Genomic DNA, 21,773 nt, shown 5'->3' on the forward strand with positions numbered 1-21,773 from the left:
GGCAAACTCTAAGCGGGCTGTCATGTGCCTATTACTGAGGAGTGGCTTTCGTCTGACCAATCTACCATAAAGGCCTGATTGGTGAAGTGCTGCAGAGATGGTTGTCTTTCTGGAAATTTCTCAGATCTCCACAGAGGAACTCAAGGTGACCATTGGGTTCTTGGTCACCTCCCTGACCAATGCCCTTCTCCCCCGATTGCTCAGTTTGGCCAGGTGGCCAGCTCTAGGAAGAGTCTTGGTGGTTCCAAATGTATTTAATTTAAGAATGGTGGAGGCCACTGTGTTCTTGGGGACCTTCAATGATGCAGAAATGTTTTGGTACCCTTCCCCAGATCTGTGCCTTGACACAATCCTGTCTCGGAGCTCCACAGACAATTCCTTCGACCTCATGGCTTGGTTTTTGAGATGCACTGTCAACTGTTGGACCTTATATAGACAGGTGTGTGCCTTTCCAAAACATGTCCAATCAATTGAATTCAACACAGGTGACTCCAAGTTATAGAAACAGGTTTTGCTCTGACATCCACAACAGGTGGACTCTCAAGGATGATCTATGGAAACAGGATGCACCTGAGCTCAATTTCGAGTCTCATAACAAAAGGTCTGAATACTTAAGTACAGAAAATAAGGTATTTCTATTTGTTAGTTTTAATACTCATTTGCTAAAATAAAATAAAAAACTGTTTTCACTTGGTCATTATGGGGCATTGTTTGTAGATTGCTGAGGATTTTTTATTTATTTAATCCATTTTACCTTAAGGCTGTTACGTAAAAAGAATTTGGAAAAAGTTAAGAGGTCTGAATACTTTCCGAAGGCACTGTACACCATTTTAAGCCAACCCCATGTCTATTTCATATAGAGGGTTACCTACTGATCATAGCATGTTTGTGTTAGAGACTCCATCTGATCTGAAATCCCAGAGCTGTGGCCTTGGACTGATTTTAGCAAATTGTCTGATTTTCTGTCTAACTATTCTAATTCAGAATTATTCATATATTTGGTGATCTTAACCTGGAATGGTTGACGCCAGTATCAAAGACTGAAAGACATTTGTACTGATCTAAATTTAACTCAACTGATAACTTAACCAACCCGCCCCAACTTATGATACCCTGCAAAATCTACTCTTTTAGATATCATTTTGACAAACACCCCATAAGCACACAGCCAATTCAATCAGCAGGGGTTCAAACTTTAGAACCCAGTTCCTACATTTTAATACAAAAATGGATTTTATCAAACAAAACTATGCTATATTCTATCTCTGGGACACTCAGGATGACAAATCAGAGCAAGATTACTGAATGTAAGTACATTATTTACCTTCAGAGGTGAATGTATCAAACCAGTTGCCGTGATAAAAGTTTTTTGTTGTTGTGCACTCTCCTCAAACAATAGCATGGTCTTTTTTCACTGTAACAGCTATTGTAAATTGGACAGTGCAGTTAGATTAACAAGAATTTAAGCTTTCTGCCCATATAAGACATATGTCTATGTCCTGGGAAATGTTATTGTTACTTACAACGTCATCCTAATCACATTAGTGCACGTTAGTTCAACCGGTGGAGGGACACCGATCCCGTAGAGGTTAAACCTTTGGATGCTGTCTACAATAGCGCCCTTCGCTTTATCACAGGTGACAGTATTAACACGCATCATTGCATCCTGTATCACAAGGTTGGCTGGTCCTTATTAAAGTCCCATAGGTCACTTCCTTACTCCCTCTTTGCTTACAAAGCTCTACGACACAAGCTTTCCAACTTACCTAACTTCATTGTTGAAGTATAAAAACATGATTTACAAAACATGTTCACAGGGTTGGTTAACTCTTGAAGTTCCTCGGGGCTCCACCGAATTAGGTAAATCCGCCTTTAGTTTTTAAGATTGCAATTTGCAGAACTCATTAAAATGTGATGCTCTGGAGCCTCTCGGGCAGTTGAGTGTTGTTTGAGGACCTAGTAGCTGAGAAATTGAACTGTTCTTTATGACGGTGTTATTGCATATTTGTGTGTATTTTAACATGTATTTATGCATGTGTAGTTTTAATTGTATCTCAATGTGTATTGTGTACCAGGGCTCACCTGGAAATGAGACCCTCGGTCTCAGAGTTGACTCCCTGTTAAAATAAACGTTCAATAAAATCAATCTCTCTCTCTTTGACTCCCCCGCCTCTCTCTCCCCCCCTCCTTCCCTTCCTCCCACTCTCAATCTGCTTTGATCAGTCTCAGAGGAACATGGTTCTAGTAGATACAGAACAGCATGTACTAGAGAACAGAAGAAGGAGCGAATGATGGAATGCAGGATTAGAGAGAGATAGAGGGGTGATGGAGAGGGAGAAAGGGAATGAAAGTAGAGGTGTGGATAGGAGGGAGATGAGGGATAGACGAGAGAGCAGGGTCTCTATATTCCTCAAAGCTCCTGCTTTTCAACGTCAATATTCAAAGTTCGACTCATCTTCTCATCTTTTCCTATCCTCTTCCAACTTAGGTCATCATGTCTAACTTCACCCCTACTCACTACTATACCACACACTCACTTACAGCATTATAATACCAGCTGCACCATCTCAGTTCTTAGTAGGAGAAGAGCAATAGAGTGGTACGAAACACACACACACACACACACACACACACACACACACACACACACACACACACACACACACACACACACACACACACACACACACACACACACAATTAGGCATGGAAGCTGGTTGCTCTGAAGTTGAGGCCAGGGTCAGTTGAAGAGTCCACTAAGCCAGGGAGAGTAAAAGCACTTTTCTGCCTCATCACCATGCTAAACCCACTGTGAAGGAAGCACAGCCACAGGCAGGTTAGCGCTGATGCTAATGGATAATGCTAATGTACTCCTATAGCTCTCTGGCTCATTGGCCTGGTTAAGGGACAGGAAGTTAGAGGGGAGAGTTTATCAGGGTGACAAGAAGGGACAGCTCACACACAAACACACTGACCTGAGCGGTTGTTGGGTGAGGTTCGTACGGGGGACACAGAAGGGGTGCGAGAGGAGGAGTAGGGTCTCTGTCTGTCTCTCTCTATCGTAGAGGCAGAACCAACAAAGTGATACTGAGAGAATCCATCCTGTAGGAGAGAGAGAAGGAGAGCAATAAGAGAGAGAGAGAGCGATATACATAGAGAGACAGAAACAGAGAGAAACATGTTTAAAGGTCAAAGACATTAACAAATCCATCCTACACAACACACACAGACAGATACAGTATGTTAAAATGTCTTCACAATAAAACACACATACTGATCCCTGTTCGGTCCTTCATCAGATGGATGATATAACAACAAAGTACAGCAGCTGTTGTTTTCATATAATGACTGTAAATAGAAGAGACAGAACTCTCAGCTGGGTTCCAGCTCCAATTAAGTAATTGTCTAACGATGCTTTTCTATCTAAACAACCCAAAACTTCACTCACATAATTGCTGCTGTATAATTAAGCAATAACTCTGCGTTGTGTCGTGCCTAAGAACAGCCCTTAGCATATTGGCAACATACCACAAACCCCAGAGGTGCCTTATTACTTTTATAAACTGCGTACCATCATAATTAGAACAGTAAAAATAATGTTTTTGTCATACCTGTGGTATACAGTCTGATATACCACGGCTTTTAGCCAATCAGCATTCAGGGCTCGAACCACCCAGTTTATAATTACTGTGTTGATATGACGGAAGTTATAAAAGTCTTCGGTGAAGAATAAAAACCGGATAACTAAAAACAAGACCTAAGAAATCATAAAACATTAAACATTAGGATTGGCTATAGAAGAGCCATAACCCTTACAGTTAATAATGATATACTGTAACTACCAAGACTGTTCTGGCATCACTATTTCTCCATCCTCTGGGAACTCCCTCTCCTCTTGCCTGCCATGATACACCTTATACTTTATCTGCTAACACGCACACACGCACAATCCTGCCCTGCCTGTGACATGCCTGTTTCCTGCTGAGCTCCTGAAGGATCAAAGATGCCCCACTTTCTTTCGCTCTCCTCCTATCCCCTATCCCTTCTCTCCTCCTATCCCCTCTCTCCACTCCTCTCTCCTCTACCCTCTCTCCTCCTATCTCCTCCTCTCTTCCTATCCCCTCTCTCCTCCTATCCCCTCTCTCTACACCTCCTATCCCCTCTCCTCCTATCCCCTCTCTCCTCTCCTCTCTCCTCCTATCCCTCTCTCCTATTTCCTTCTATCCTCTCCTCTCTCCTCTCCACCCTCACTCATTTCTCTCTCTCTCTCTCTCTCTCTCTCTCTCTCTCTCTCTCTCTCTCTCTCTCTCTCTCTCTCTCTCTCTCTCTCTCTCTCTCTCTCTCTCTCTCTCTCTCTCTCTCTCTCCTCCCCCCCCTCTTCTTTCTATCCCTCCCTCTCTCTCTACATCCTTCCATGCCACAGCCCCCCACTGGCAAGGAGAGAGTTTGGTTGCCAAGCGACCATCGTGCCTGTTGTGCCTAAGGCCATTGGACAGGTACAGCATTTCCAGGCCGTAAGAATGCAAGGGACGAGGCAATTCTAGCACACATTATAGCACACATTATAGCCCTATGCACAAGGTGAGTGTCAGAGCTTGTGTTAGTGTCTGCTTGTGTGATGCGATTAGGCTTAGTAAAAGTTACGACAGATTGGTCTGTCCGGCCAGGCCTCACCCACGGCCATTTCTGTTGACTCACCACACTCATTCAATTTCACACTTTTTAAAATTCAGCGTTGTATGCTTTACTTTTCCCCCCAGTCAAATCCCCTTTCTGTTTTCACTGAGACGGCTGTAATACAATTGTGTGTGTGTGTGCTTGTCTGTGTGCGGGCACAAGTGCTTGAATGCGTGGGTGTGTGTGCATGCGCGTGCGTGCGTGCGTGCGTGTGTGTGTGTGTGTCTGTATGTGTGTGTGTGTGAAACTAGTCGTGACTCTCTCACAGAAAAAGGTCTATTCCACATTAAGTGGAAATGAGATTGAAGACAATGGGAAGAGAATGTTTGATGTTAGACATATTCCATATTCAAGTGTTGAGCCACTTAGAGTAACGGAAAACAGGATTTAATAACACATTCCAACTACACTGATCTCACTACATAATTCCTAAGGAAAATAATGTACGGCTAAAGGGAATATTTCAAAGAAATATAGAGACACTTTTCCGATTCACACCATCCTTCTATCACAACATCCTTCATCATACCATCCTTCATCACACCATCCTTCCATCAAAGCATCCTTCATCATACCATCCCTCCATCACACCATCCTTCCATCACACCATCCTTCCATCACACCATCCTTCCATCACACCATCCTTCCATCACACCATCCTTCATCACACCATCCTTCCATCAAAGCATCCTTCATCATACCATCCCTCCATCACACCATCCTTCCATCATACCATCCTTCCATCATACCATCCTTCCATCATACCATCCTTCCATCACACCATCCTTCTATTACACCATCCTACATCATACCGTCCTACATCATACCGTCCTTCCGTCACACCATCCTTCATCATACCATCCTTCTATCACACCATCCTTCATCATAACATCATCCTTCCATAACATCATCCTTCCATCACACCATCCTTCCATCACACCATCCTTCCATCACAACATCCTTCATCATACCATCCCTCCATCACACCATCCTTCCATCACACCATCCTTCCATCACACCATCCTTCCATCACACATCCTTCCATCACATCATCCTTCGATCACATCATTCTTCATCATCACACCATCCTTCCATCACACATCCTTCCATCACACATCCTTCCATCACATCATCCTTCCATCACACCACCCTTCTATCACACCATCCTTCCATCACACCATCCTTCCATCACACCATCCTTCCATCACACCATCCTTCCATCACATCATTCTTCATCACACCACCCTTCTATCACACCATCCTTCCATCACACCATCCTTCCATCACACCATCCTTCCATCACACCATCCTTCCATCACACCATCCTTCATCTCAGCACCTTTCTATCAAACCTGTGTGCGGGCACAAGTGCTTGAATGCGTGGGTGTGTGTGCATGCGCGTGCGTGCGTGTGTGTGTGTGTGTGTGTGCGTGTGTCTGTATGTGTGTGTGTGTGAAACTAGTCGTGACTCTCTCACAGAAAAAGGTCTATTCCACATTAAGTGGAAATGAGATTGAAGACAATGGGAAGAGAATGTTTGATGTTAGACATATTCCATATTCAAGTGTTGAGCCACTTAGAGTAACGGAAAACAGGATTTAATAACACATTTCAACTACACTGATCTCACTACATAATTCCTAAGGCAAATAATGTACGGCTAAAGGGAATATTTCAAAGAAATATAGAGACACTTTTCCGATTCACACCATCCTTCTATCACAACATCCTTCATCATACCATCCTTCATCACACCATCCTTCCATCAAAGCATCCTTCATCATACCATCCCTCCATCACACCATCCTTCCATCACACCATCCTTCCATCACACCATCCTTCAATCACACCATCCTTCATCACACCATCCTTCATCACACCATCCTTCCATCAAAGCATCCTTCGATCATACCATCCCTCCATCACACCATCCTTCCATCACACCATCCTTCATCATACCATCCTTCCATCACACCATCCTTCTATTACACCATCCTACATCATACCGTCTTACATCATACCGTCCTTCCGTCACACCATCCTTCATCATACCATCCTTCTATCACACCATCCTTCATCATAACATCATCCTTCCATAACATCATCCTTCCATCACACCATCCTTCCATCACACCATCCTTCCATCACAACATCCTTCATCATACCATCCCTCCATCACACCATCCTTCCATCACACCATCCTTCCATCACACATCCTTCCATCACATCATCCTTCCATCACATCATTCTTCATCATCACACCATCCTTCCATCACACCATCCTTCCATCACACATCCTTCCATCACACCACCCTTCTATCACACCATCCTTCCATCACACCATCCTTCCATCACACCATCCTTCCATCACACCATCCTTCCATCACACCATCCTTCCATCACACCATCCTTTCATCACACCATCCTTCATCTCAGCACCTTTCTATCAAACCATCCTTCCATCTCACCATCCTTCCATCACAAACTTTCATCATAGGATCTTTCTATCACACCATCCTTCTATCACACCATCCTTCCATCACACCATCCTTCATCTAACCATACTTCATCACAACATCCTTCATCACACCATCCTTCATCACACCATCCTTCATCACACTACCTTCTATCACACCATCCTTCTATCACACCATCCTTCCATCACACCATCCTTCTATCACACCATCCTTCATCATAGCATCTTTCATCATACCATACTTCCATTACACCATCACACCATCCTTCCATCACACCATCCTTCCATCACACCATCCCCCTATCACACCATCCTTCATCATAGCATCTTTCATCATACCATACTTCCACCACATCATACTTCATCAAACCATCCTTCATCATACCATCCTTTCATCACACTATCATTCATCACACCATCCTTCATCACACCATCCTTCATTATACCATCCTTCCATCACACCATCCATCCATCAAATCATCCTTCATCAAACCATCCTTCATCATACCATCATTCCATCAAATCATCCTTCATCAAACCATCCTTCATTAAACCATTCTTCCATCACACCATCCTTCCATCACACCATTCTTCTATCACACCATCCTTCATCAAACCATTCTTCCATCACACCATCCTTCCATCACAACATCCTTCTATCACACCATCCTTCCATCACACCATCCTTCCATCACACCATCCTTCTATCACACCTTCTTTCCATCATACCATCCTTCCATAACACCATCCTTCCATCACACCATCCTTCCATAATACCATCCTTCCATCACACCATTATTCCATCACACAATCATTCCATCACACCATCCTTCATCATAGCACCCTTCTATCAAACCATCCTTCCATCACACCATTATTCCATCACACAATCATTCCATCACACCATCCTTCATCAAACCATCCTTCCATCACACCATCCTTCCATCACAAACTTTCATCACACATCCTTCCATCACACCACCCTTCTATCACACCATCCTTCCATCACACCATCCTTCCATCACACCATCCTTCCATCACACCATCCTTCCATCACACCATCCTTCCATCACACCATCCTTCCATCACACCATCCTTTCATCACACCATCCTTCATCTCAGCACCTTTCTATCAAACCATCCTTCCATCTCACCATCCTTCCATCACAAACTTTCATCATAGGATCTTTCTATCACACCATCCTTCTATCACACCATCCTTCCATCACACCATCCTTCATCTAACCATACTTCATCACAACATCCTTCATCACACCATCCTTCATCACACCATCCTTCATCACACTACCTTCTATCACACCATCCTTCTATCACACCATCCTTCCATCACACCATCCTTCTATCACACCATCCTTCATCATAGCATCTTTCATCATACCATACTTCCATTACACCATCACACCATCCTTCCATCACACCATCCTTCCATCACACCATCCCCTATCACACCATCCTTCATCATAGCATCTTTCATCATACCATACTTCCACCACATCATACTTCATCAAACCATCCTTCATCATACCATCCTTTCATCACACTATCATTCATCACACCATCCTTCATCACACCATCCTTCATTATACCATCCTTCCATCACACCATCCATCCATCAAATCATCCTTCATCAAACCATCCTTCATCATACCATCATTCCATCAAATCATCCTTCATCAAACCATCCTTCATTAAACCATTCTTCCATCACACCATCCTTCCATCACACCATTCTTCTATCACACCATCCTTCATCAAACCATTCTTCCATCACACCATCCTTCCATCACAACATCCTTCTATCACACCATCCTTCCATCACACCATCCTTCTATCACACCATCCTTCCATCACACCTTCTTTCCATCATACCATCCTTCCATAACACCATCCTTCCATCACACCATCCTTCCATAATACCATCCTTCCATCACACCATTATTCCATCACACAATCATTCCATCACACCATCCTTCATCATAGCACCCTTCTATCAAACCATCCTTCCATCACACCATTATTCCATCACACAATCATTCCATCACACCATCCTTCATCAAACCATCCTTCCATCACACCATCCTTCCATCACAAACTTTCATCATAGCATCTTTTTATCACACCATCCTTCTATCACACCATCCTTCCATCACACCATCCTTCATCTAACCATACTTCATCACACCATCCTTCTTTCACACTACCTTCTATCACACCATCCTTCATCATACCATCCTTCATCATACCATCCTTCCATCACACCATCCGTCCATCACACCATCCGTCCATCACATCATCCATCATCACACCATCCTTCTATCACACCATCCTTCCATCACACCATCCTTCCATCACACCATCCTTCCATCACACCATCCTTCATCACACTACCTTCTATCACACCATCCTTCTATCACACCATCCTTCCATCACACCATCCTTCTATCACACCATCCTTCATCATAGCATCTTTCATCATACCATACTTCCATTACACCATCACACCATCCTTCCATCACACCATCCTTCCATCACACCATCCCCCTATCACACCATCCTTCATCATAGCATCTTTCATCATACCATACTTCCACCACATCATACTTCATCAAACCATCCTTCATCATACCATCCTTTCATCACACCATCCTTCATTATACCATCCTTCCATCACACCATCCATCCATCCATCAAATCATCCTTCATCAAACCATCCTTCATCATACCATCATTCCATCAAATCATCCTTCATCAAACCATCCTTCATTAAACCATTCTTCCATCACACCATCCTTCTATCACACCATTCTTCTATCACACCATCCTTCATCAAACCATTCTTCCATCACACCATCCTTCCATCACACCATCCTTCTATCACACCATCCTTCCATCACACCATCCTTCTATCACACCATCCTTCCATCACACATTCTTTCCATCATACCATCCTGCCATAACACCATCCTTCCATCACACCATCCTTCCATAATACCATCCTTCCATAATACCATCCTTCCATCACACCATTATTCCATCACACAATCATTCCATCACACAATCATTCCATCACACCATCCTTCATCATAGCACTCTTCTATCAAACCATCCTTCCATCACACCATTATTCCATCACACAATCATTCCATCACACCATCCTTCATCAAACCATCCTTCCATCACACCATCCTTCCATCACAAACTTTCATCATAGCATCTTTCTATCACACCATCCTTCTATCACACCATCCTTCCATCACACCATCCTTCATCTAACCATACTTCATCACACCATACTTCATCACACCATCCTTCTTTCACACTACCTTCTATCACACCATCCTTCATCATACCATCCTTCATCATACCATCCCTCCATCACACCATCCGTCCATCACACCATCCGTCCATCACACCATCCTTCCATCACATCATCCATCATCACACCATCCTTCTATCACACCATCCTTCCATCACACCATCCTTCCATCACACCATCCTTCCATCACACAATCCTTCATCATAGCATCCTTCAATCACACCATCCTTCCATCACACCATCCTTCATCACACTACCTTCTATCACACCATCCTTCTATCACACCATCCTTCCATCACACCATCCTTCTATCACACCATCCTTCTATCACACCATCCTTCATCATAGCATCTTTCATCATACCATACTTCCATTACACCATCACACCATCCTTCCATCACACCATCCTTCCATCACACCATCCCCCTATCACACCATCCTTCATCATAGCATCTTTCATCATACCATACTTCCACCACATCATACTTCATCAAACCATCCTTCATCATACCATCCTTTCATCACACTATCATTCATCACACCATCCTTCATCACACCATCCTTCATTATACCATCCTTCCATCACACCATCCATCCATCAAATCATCCTTCATCAAACCATCCTTCATCATACCATCATTCCATCAAATCATCCTTCATCAAACCATCCTTCATTAAACCATTCTTCCATAACACCATCCTTCCATCACACCATTCTTCTATCACACCATCCTTCATCAAACCATTCTTCCATCACACCATCCTTCCATCACACCATCCTTCTATCACACCATCCTTCTATCACACCATCCTTCTATCACACCATCCTTCCATCACACCTTCTTTCCATCACACCATCCTTCCATCACACCTTCTTTCCATCATACCATCCTTCCATAACACCATCCTTCCATCACACCATCCTTCCATAATACCATCCTTCCATCACACCATTATTCCATCACACAATCATTCCATCACACCATCCTTCATCATAGCACCCTTCTATCAAACCATCCTTCCATCACACCATTATTCCATCACACAATCATTCCATCACACCATCCTTCATCAAACCATCCTTCCATCACACCATCCTTCCATCACAAACTTTCATCATAGCATCTTTCTATCACACCATCCTTCTATCACACCATCCTTCCATCACACCATCCTTCATCTAACCATACTTCATCACACCATCCTTCTTTCACACTACCTTCTATCACACCATCCTTCATCATACCATCCTTCATCATACCATCCCTCCATCACACCATCCGTCCATCACACCATCCGTCCATCACACCATCCTTCCATCACACCATCCTTCCATCACACCATCCTTCCATCACACCATCCTTCCATCACACAATCCTTCATCATAGCATCCTTCAATCACACCATCCTTCCATCACACCATCCTTCATCACACTACCTTCTATCACACCATCCTTCTATCACACCATCCTTCCATCACACCATCCTTCTATCACACCATCCTTCATCATAGCATCTTTCATCATACCATACTTCCATTACACCATCACAACATCCTTCCATCACACCATCCTTTCATCACACCATCCCCCTATCACACCATCCTTCATCATAGCATCTTTCATCATACCATACTTCCACCACATCATACTTCATCAAACCATCCTTCATCATACAATCCTTTCATCACACTATCATTCATCACACCATCCTTCATTATACCATCCTTCCATCACACCATCCATCCATCAAATCATCCTTCATCAAACCTTCCTTCATCATACCATCATTCCATCAAATCATCCTTCATCAAACCATCCTTCATTAAACCATTCTTCCATCACACCATCCTTCCATCACACCATTCTTCTATCACACCATCCTTCATCAAACCATTCTTCCATCACACCATCCTTCCATCACACCATCCTTCTATCACACCATCCTTCCATCACACCATCCTTCTATCACACCATCCTTCCATCACACCTTCTTTCCATCATACCATCCTTCCATAACACCATCCTTCCATCACACCATCCTTCCATAATACCATCCTTCCATCACACCATTATTCCATCACACAATCATTCCATCACACCATCCTTCATCATAGCAACCTTCTATCAAACCATCCTTCCATCACACCATTATTCCATCACACAATCATTCCATCACACCATCCTTCATCAAACCATCCTTCCATCACACCATCCTTCCATCACAAACTTTCATCATAGCATCTTTCTATCACACCATTCTTCCATCACACCATCCTTCATCTAACCATACTTCATCACACCATCCTTCTTTCACACTACCTTCTATCACACCATCCTTCATCATACCATCCTTCATCATACCATCCCTCCATCACACCATCCGTCCATCACACCATCCTTCCATCACATCATCCATCATCACACCATCCTTCTATCACACCATCCTTCCATCACACCATCCTTCCATCAAACCATCCTTCCATCACACAATCCTTCATCATAGCATCCTTCAATCACACCATCCTTCCATCACACCATCCGTCCATAATACCATCCTTCCATCACACAATCCACCTTTCACAACATCCTTCATCATAGCACACTTCATCTAACCATACTTCATCACACCATCCTTCCATCACAACATCCATCATCATACCATCCTTCCATCACACCATCCTTCCATCACACAATCCTTCATCACACAATCCTTCATCACACCATCCTTCATCATACCATCCCTCCATCACACCATCCTCCCATCACATGATCCTTCATCACACCATCCTTCCATCATACCATCCTTCATCATAGCATATTTCAATCACACCATCCTTCCATCACACCATCATTCATCACACTATCATTCCATCACACAATCATTCCATCACACCATCATTCCATCACACCATCCTTCATCAAACCATCCACCTATCACACCATCCTTCATCATAGCATCTTTCACCACACAATCCTTCATCACACCATCATACCATACCATATTTCATCACACCATCATTCATCACACCATCCTTCCATCACACAATCCTTCCATCACACCATCCTAAATTAAACCATCCACCGATCACACCCTCCTTCACCATAGCATCTTTCACCACACAATCCTTCATCACACCATCATACCATCCTTCCATCATACCATCATCACACCATCCTTCCATCACACCATCATCACACCATCCTTCCATCACACCATCCTTCCATCACACATCCTTACATCACACCATCTTTCATCATACAATCCTTCCATCACATCATCCTTCATCATACCATCCTTCCATCACACCATCATTCCATCACACCATCCTTCCATCACACATCCTTCCATCACATCATCCTTCATCACACCATCCTTCCATCACACCATCCTTCTATCACACCACCCTTCTATCACACCACCCTTCTATCACACCATCCTTCATCACATTATCCTTCATCACACCATCCTTCCATCACACCATCCTTCTATCACACCATCCTATCACACCATCCTTCCATCACACCATCCTTCCATCACAGCATCCTTCATCATACCATCCTTCATCATGGCATCTTTCCATCACACCATCCTTCCATCACACCATCTTTCCATCACACCATCCTTCCATCACACCATCCTTCCATCACACCATTCTTTCATCACACCATCCTTCATCATAGCACCTTTCTATCAAACCATCCTTCCATCACACCATCCTTCGATCACACCATTCTTCCATCATACCATACATCACACCATTCTTCCATCACACCATCCTTCCATCACAAAATTTCATCATAGCATCTTTCTATCACAACATCCATCAATCATGCCATCCTTCATAACACCATCCTTCATCACACCATCCTTCTATCACACCATTCTTCCATCATACCATACATCACACCATACTTCATCACACCATTCCTCCATCACACCATCCTTCCATCACACCATCCTTCTATCATACCATCCTTCATCATAGCATCACACCATCACACCATCCTTCATCATAGCACCTTTCTATCACACCCTCCTTCCATCACACCATCCTTCCATCATTCTATCTTTCCATCACACCAGTCTTCATCACACCATTCTGCCATCACATCATCCTTCCATCACACCATCCTTCCATCACACCATTATTTTATCACACCATCCTTCCATCACACCATCTTTCCATCACACCATCCTTCATCATAGCATCCTTCCATCACAACATCCTTCCATCACACCATCATTAATTATAGCACCTTTCTATCACACCATCCTTCCATCACATCATCCTTCCATCACACCATCCTTCATCATAGCACCTTTCCATCACAACATCCTTCCATCATACCATCCTTCATCATACCATCCTTCCATCACACCATCCTTCGATCACACCATCCTTCCACCACACCATCCTTCCATCACACCATTCTTCATCATACCATCCATCACACCATCCTTCCATCACACCATCCTTCATCATAGCACCTTTCTATCACACCATCCTTCATCATACCATCCTTCATCATAGCAACTTTCTATCACACATCCTTCATCATACCATCCTTCATCATAGCACCTTTCTATCACACCATCCTTCCATCACACCATCCTTCCATCACACCATCCTTCCATCACACCATCCTTCATCATGTCATCCTTCATCACACCATTCTTCATCACACCATCCTTCCATCATATCATCCTTCCATCACACCATTCTTCATCACACCATCCTTCCATCACACCATCCTTCCATCACACCATTCTTCATCATGTCATCCTTCATCATGTCATCCTTCATCACACCATTCTTCATCACACCATCCTTCCATCATACCATCCTTCCATCACAACCATTCTTCATCACACCATCCTTCCATCACACCATCCTTCCATCACACCATCCTTCCATCACACCATCCTTCCCAGCTGATGTTTTCTGGTTCTAGACTAATGTTAGACTGGGAACCATGCAGAGCTGCACATGTAGTTCAACACGCATAAGCCTCACACCCTATAAATCCAACACACACATGACGCATGTACACAGTATGCCCATGACCTTCATGTGTTACGCATAATGACCTGACTAACGTCAGCTGTCAGAGCTGATGCCTTTAGCTCAATGGGATAATATTCTGGGTTTGCTGTATATGCTGTTGCCTAGCCCCAGGTAGACTGTAGTTATCACACTATTGGTTTGAACTGAGTGTGTTTCTGTGCTCCTTAGCAGCCCAATCAGTTACTGTCTCTGACTCTGCCGTGGGCACTTGTTAATGTCAGCATCAGGATAGATAAAGGAGACAGCTGACTGTCTGGTTGTTTCAGATTTAACAACCCTTGAAGGCACTGAGAAATACAAAGACACAGAAAGAGAGAGACAAAGAGACAAAGAGACACAGAGGACTGCTGAGAGAGCAGAGCGAGAGACAGAGACAGAGAAACAGTGAGACAGAGAGGCAGAGTGAGCAGAGAGAGACATAGACAGAGAACGAGAGAGCGAGGGAGACCGAGAGAGAAAGCAGAGAGAGTGCAGAGAGAGAGAGAGAGAGAGAGACAGATAGACAGACAGAGAGAGAAACAGAGAGAGCGAGAGAGACAGAGAGCAAAGAGTAGAGAAAACAGACATATAGAGAAAGCAGTGGGTAGAGAAAGCATTGGGTAGAGAAAGCATTGGGTAGAGAAAGCAGTGGGTAGAGAAAGCAGTGGGTAGAGAAATCAGTGGGTAGAGAAAGCAGTGGGTAGAGAAAGCAGTGGGTAGAGAAAGCAGTGGGTAGAGAAAGCATTGGGTAGAGAAAGCAGTGGGTAGAGAAAGCAGTGGGTAGAGAAAGCATTGGGTAGAGAAAGCATTGGGTAGAGAAAGCATTGGGTAGAGAAAGCATTGGGTAGAGAAAGCAGTGGGTAGAGAAAGCAGTGGGTAGAGAAAGCAGTGGGTAGAGAAAGCATTGGGTAGAGAAAGCAGTGGGTAGAGAAAGCAGTGGGTAGAGAAAGCATTGGGTAGAGAAAGCAGTGGGTAGAGAAAGCATTGGGTAGAGAAAGCATTGGGTAGAGAAAGCATTGGGTAGAGAAAGCAGTGGGTAGAGAAAGCAGTGGGTAGAGAAAGCAGTGGGTAGAGAAAGCATTGGGTAGAGAAAGCATTGGGTAGAGAAAGCAGTGGGTAGAGAAAGCAGTGGGTAGAGAAAGCAGTGGGTAGAGAAAGCATTGGGTAGAGAAAGCAGTGGGTAGAGAAAGCATTGGGTAGAGAAAGCAGTGGGTAGAGAAAGCATTGGGTAGAGAAAGCATTGGGTAGAGAAAGCAGTGGGTAGAGAAAGCATTGGGTAAGGAAGTGAAATAGAGGGAGATAGACACAGTTATACAGTGCTTTCAGAAAGTATTCAAAACCCATAATGTCAAAGTGGAATTATGTTTATAGAATATTTGACAAATTAATTAAAAATGAAAAGCTGAAATGTCTTGAGTCAATAAGTATTCAACCCTTTTGCTATGCATAAATAAGTTCAGGAGTAAAGATTTGCTCAACAAGTCACATAATAAGTTACATGGACTCACTCTCTGTGCAATAATAGAGTTTAACATGATTATTTAACGACTACCTTATCTCTGTACCATACGCATACAATTATCTGTAAGGTCCCTCAGTCGAGCAGTGAATTTCAAACACAAATAAAATCACAAGGACCAGGGAGTTTTCCAATGCCTCGCTAAGAAGGGTCCCTATTGGTAGAAGGGTCCCTATTGGTAGAAGGGTCCCTATTGGTAGAAGGACCCCTATTGGTAGAAGGGTCCCTATTGGTAGAAGGACCCCTATTGGTAAACGGGCACATATTGGTAGGGCACCTTTTGGCAGACATTGAATATCCTTTGAGCATGGTGCAAGTTATTAATTACACTTTGGATGGTGTATCAATACACCCAGTCACCCAGTCAAAGATACAGGTGTCCTTCCTAACTCAACTGCCCCAGAGGAAGGAAACCGCTCAGCGATTTCACCATGAGGCCAATGGTGACTTTAAAACAGTTACAGAGCTTAATGGCTATGATAGGAGAAAACTGAGGATGGATCAACAACATAGTTACTCCACAATACTAACCTAAATGACAGAGTGAAAAGAAGGAAGGCTGTACAGAATAATTTCAACACATGCATCCTGTTTGCAATAAGGCACTAAAGTAAAACAGAAAAAAAATGTGTCAAATAAATTAACTTCATGTTCTGAATACAAAGTGTTGTTTGGGACAAATCCAACACAACGCATCACTGAGTACCACTCTTCATATTTTCAAGCATGTTGGTGGCTGCATAATGTTATGGGTATGCTTGTCATAAGCAAGGACTATGGAGTTTTTAGGGATAAAAATAAATGGAATAGAGCTAAGCACAGGCAAAATCCTACATTGGGAGACAAATTCCCCTTTCAACAGAGACAATAACCTAAAACACAAGGCCAAATATACGCTGGAGTTGCTTACAAAGAAGACAGTGAATGTTCCTGAGTGGCCGAGTTACAGTTTAGACTTTAATCGGTTTGAAAATCTATTCCAAGACTTGAAAATGGCTATCTAGCAATGATCAACAACCAACTTGACAGAGCTTGAAGAACTAAAAAAAGTATAATGTGCAAATATTGTACAATCCAAGTGTGTAAAGCTAGTAGAGACTTACACAGAAAGGCACACTGCAAAAGGTGATTCTAACATGTATTGAGTCAGGGGTGTGAATACTTATGTAAATTAGAAATCTGTTTTTTGTTTCAAGAAATTTGCAAAAAATTCTAAAAACACATTTTCACTTTGTCATTAAGGGGTATTGTTTGTAGATGGGTGTGAATACTTTCTGAAGGCACTGTATGGCTGATGGGACATGTACTGTACCTTTGTGATCAGAAGATTCACCTCTGTGACCAATACACCTCCAGGTAATTCAGCACACACACACACACACACACACACACACACCCACACACCCACACAACAAAACAACACACACACACACACACACACACACACACACACACACACACACACACACACACACACGACAGTGTTCTCTCTATGTGTCACACATACACAGATACTCGTGCACTCACCCATACATGTGCACCAGCATACACTAGCGCACACACACCAAAGATTGGTGACCATTTGCACCCCCCCAAAGTAGATCATTAAAATATCATGATTAAAATACACCTCACAACTAACAGTAGTACACCTACACTTTGGATTTCTTTAACTATTATTAATCATTAGTTATAAATGAGACATGAATGGTGCCATAATGTAGCTTGGGAGGGGCTGAGGGCAGGGAAAGCAGTCACATGTGGCAGTGTGGATAAGGGGAGGAACCGGTTAAGGCCCAATATCATTCAGCTCCCTGACTAGAAACAACGATGCAATGTTTAGTGATAAGTAGGTGACTCCACCCAAAGTGGAGAATGTACACTACCACAGGTGAAACCATGTCTTTGTCTAATGCAGCTATATTGACCCTCTGGGAAGAATAACTTGGTTTAAGCTTTGATAGGTTCTAAAAACTCTGAACGGACACTAACAGTTGGCGTTGTCGGCAGGATTCACCAGGATTTAAAGTCAAACCAGAGAGTCCAGATCAGTGGTACAGGAGCCGGCACAACAAACAAGGTAGGCACAGTTCCTAAACCTGTTTCCACTCATTTTGACATCTTGGGGAGATGAGATTCGTAGGCTGAACAATTATAGGATACGGACCTAGAAAGCCTGAGTTTATTCAGTAGGCCCATTGAGTAATGACCGGTCGCAGCTTTGTGGTATATGGTTAAGTCCCGGAAGTCAAACCCGAACAGATTGGTACCTGGAGAGGGTAAGTCCTAGGGGGTAAATCCCGAGTAGGTTGGTTATTGCTAGTACCATAAATTATAGAGTAAGTCCTGAACAGGATAGTTCCTGTAGAGAGTAAATCTCATAGAGAGAGGGGAAGTCCTGAACAGGATAGTTCCTGTAGAGAGTAAATCTCATAGATAAAGTCCCGAGCAGGATAGTTCCTGTTGAGGGTAAATCTCATAGAGAGAGGGGAAGTCCTGAACAGGATAGTTCCTGTAGAGAGTAAATCTCATAGATAAAGTCCCGAGCAGGATAGTTCCTGTTGAGGGTAAATCTCATAGAGAGAGGGGAAGTCCTGAACAGGATAGTTCCTGTAGAGAGTAAATCTCATAGATAAAGTCCCGAGCAGGATAGTTCCTGTTGAGGGTAAATCTCATAGAGAGAGGGGAAGTCCTGACCAGGATAGTTCCTGTAGAGGGTAAATCTCATAGAGAGAGGGGAAGTCCTGAACAGGATAGTTCCTGTAGAGGGTAAATCTCATAGAGAGAGGGGAAGTCCTGAACAGGATAGTTCCTGTAGAGAGTAAATCTCATAGATAAAGTCCCGAGCAGGATAGTTCCTGTAGAGGGTAAATCTCATAGAGAGAGGGGAAGTCCTGAACAGAGTGGAGGGTAAAACCCTAGTGTAGTGGTGTATTGGCCAGACCCGTAAAGAGGGTGGAAGCCCAGTCGCAGTGGCCGTGAGGCCGCAGGGTGGTGTGTGTGTGTGTGTGTGTGTGTGTGTGTGTGTGTGTATGAATGTTTGAACAAGATACGTCTGTAGTAACAGTAGCTATAAGAGAAAGGTTGGTTTATGATCTCTGGTGGGGGGAACCATGACAGATTATGTGGAAATAGGAAGACAAATGTGAATCATTTTGGTAATGTGTGTTATCAGCAACAGTGATATTTGAGGCTCAACAGTGGAATAATACCTTAGGTCATACGTATTCTCCAGTAATACATTTGCAGACGCTACAGTATTGGTTCTAATACAAGGTATTAAGTACCGTGACCAATTAATAGGCACAAATACCATAACTATTCTCCGGGGAAGTAGGTAGCTCTACCTTGGAAAAGAGTTAATAGAAGGTGTGTATTAGAGCCGGGAGTGAAGAAACACCCTGGACACCGTCGGGAGAGGTTTGGGAATAATAATTATTCATATGTCAACAGACGGCCCCGATTCTCCATGTAAAGCGGAGCTAGATGATTTTAAAAAAGCCATGGAGGTGCTAAAAGAAGTGCACAAGCATTCTACCAATACGGCTTGAATATCGGAAGTTTTTTGCAAACAGGATAAAATTGGGCAACATTTCCCTGCTGACGGAGAATTCAAATCACATAAAGAATTCAGGGAGGCAATTATGACTTGGCACAAAGACATAAAACCAGATACTGTGTTTAGTGTTTTTACACTACACTGTGTTTACCCTATACTGTGTTTACACTATACTGTGTTTAGTGTGTTTACACTAGACTGTGTTTAGTGTGTTTATACTATACTGTGTTTACACGATCCTGTGTTTAATGTGTTTACACTTTACTGTGTTTAGACTACACGGTGTTTAGTGTGTTTACACTATACAGTGTTTATTGTGTTTACATTACCCTGTGTTTACACCATACTGTGTTTAGTGTGTTTACACTATGCTGTGTTTACACCATACTGTGTTTAGTGTGTTTACACTATGCTGTGTTTACACCATACTGTGTTTAGTGTGTTTACATTAGACCGTGTTTACACCATACTGTGTGTATACTATACTTTGTTAACACTATACAGTGTTTAGTGTGTTTACACTATATTGTGTTTAGTGTGTTTGTACTATAATGTGTTTACACAATCCTGTGTTTAATGTGTTTACACTTTACTGTGTTTAGACTATATAGAGTTTAGTGTGTTTACACTATACAGTGTTTAGTAAGTTTACACTGTACTGTGTTAGTGCGTTTACACTGTGCTGTGTTGACACTGTTCTGTGTTTAGTGTGTTTACACTATACTGTGTTTACACTGTACTGTGTTTAGTGTGTATACACTATACTGTGTTTACCCTATACTGTGTTTACACTACACTGTGTTTACACTATACTGTGTTTAGTGTGTTTACACTATACTGTGTTTAGTGTGTTTACACTATACTGTGTTTAGTGTGTTTACACTATACTGTGTTTAGTGTGTATACACTATACTGTGTTTAGTGTTTTTACACTATACTGTGTTTACCCTATACTGTGTTTACACTATACTGTGTTTACACTATACTGTGTTTAGTGTGTTTACACTATACTGTGTTTAGTGTTTTGCACTGCACTGTGTTTACACTATACTGTGTGTACACTATACTGTGTTAACTATGTTTACACTATACTGTTTGGTGTGTTTTACACGGTACTGTGTTTAGTGGGTTTACACTATATTGTGTTTACACTATACT

The 21,773-nt window shown here is 42.8% G+C and overlaps 1 protein-coding gene across 3 annotated transcripts in view; it reads right to left on the minus strand.

Annotated features, from left to right (window-relative positions):
- The window catches only part of LOC106590590 (catenin delta-2), a 595,078-nt gene that overhangs the window by 70,708 nt on the left and 502,597 nt on the right, over positions 1-21,773 (minus strand). For all 3 annotated transcript variants that reach the window (XM_045710618.1, XM_045710617.1, XM_045710619.1), the window contains one exon: positions 2,976-3,102. In XM_045710618.1, coding sequence (XP_045566574.1) covers positions 2,976-3,102 — 127 coding nt within the window. The remainder of the gene's footprint in view (positions 1-2,975; positions 3,103-21,773) is intronic.

This window comes from Salmo salar, chromosome ssa29, assembly GCF_905237065.1.
Source record: "Salmo salar chromosome ssa29, Ssal_v3.1, whole genome shotgun sequence".
NCBI lineage: Eukaryota > Metazoa > Chordata > Actinopteri > Salmoniformes > Salmonidae > Salmo > Salmo salar.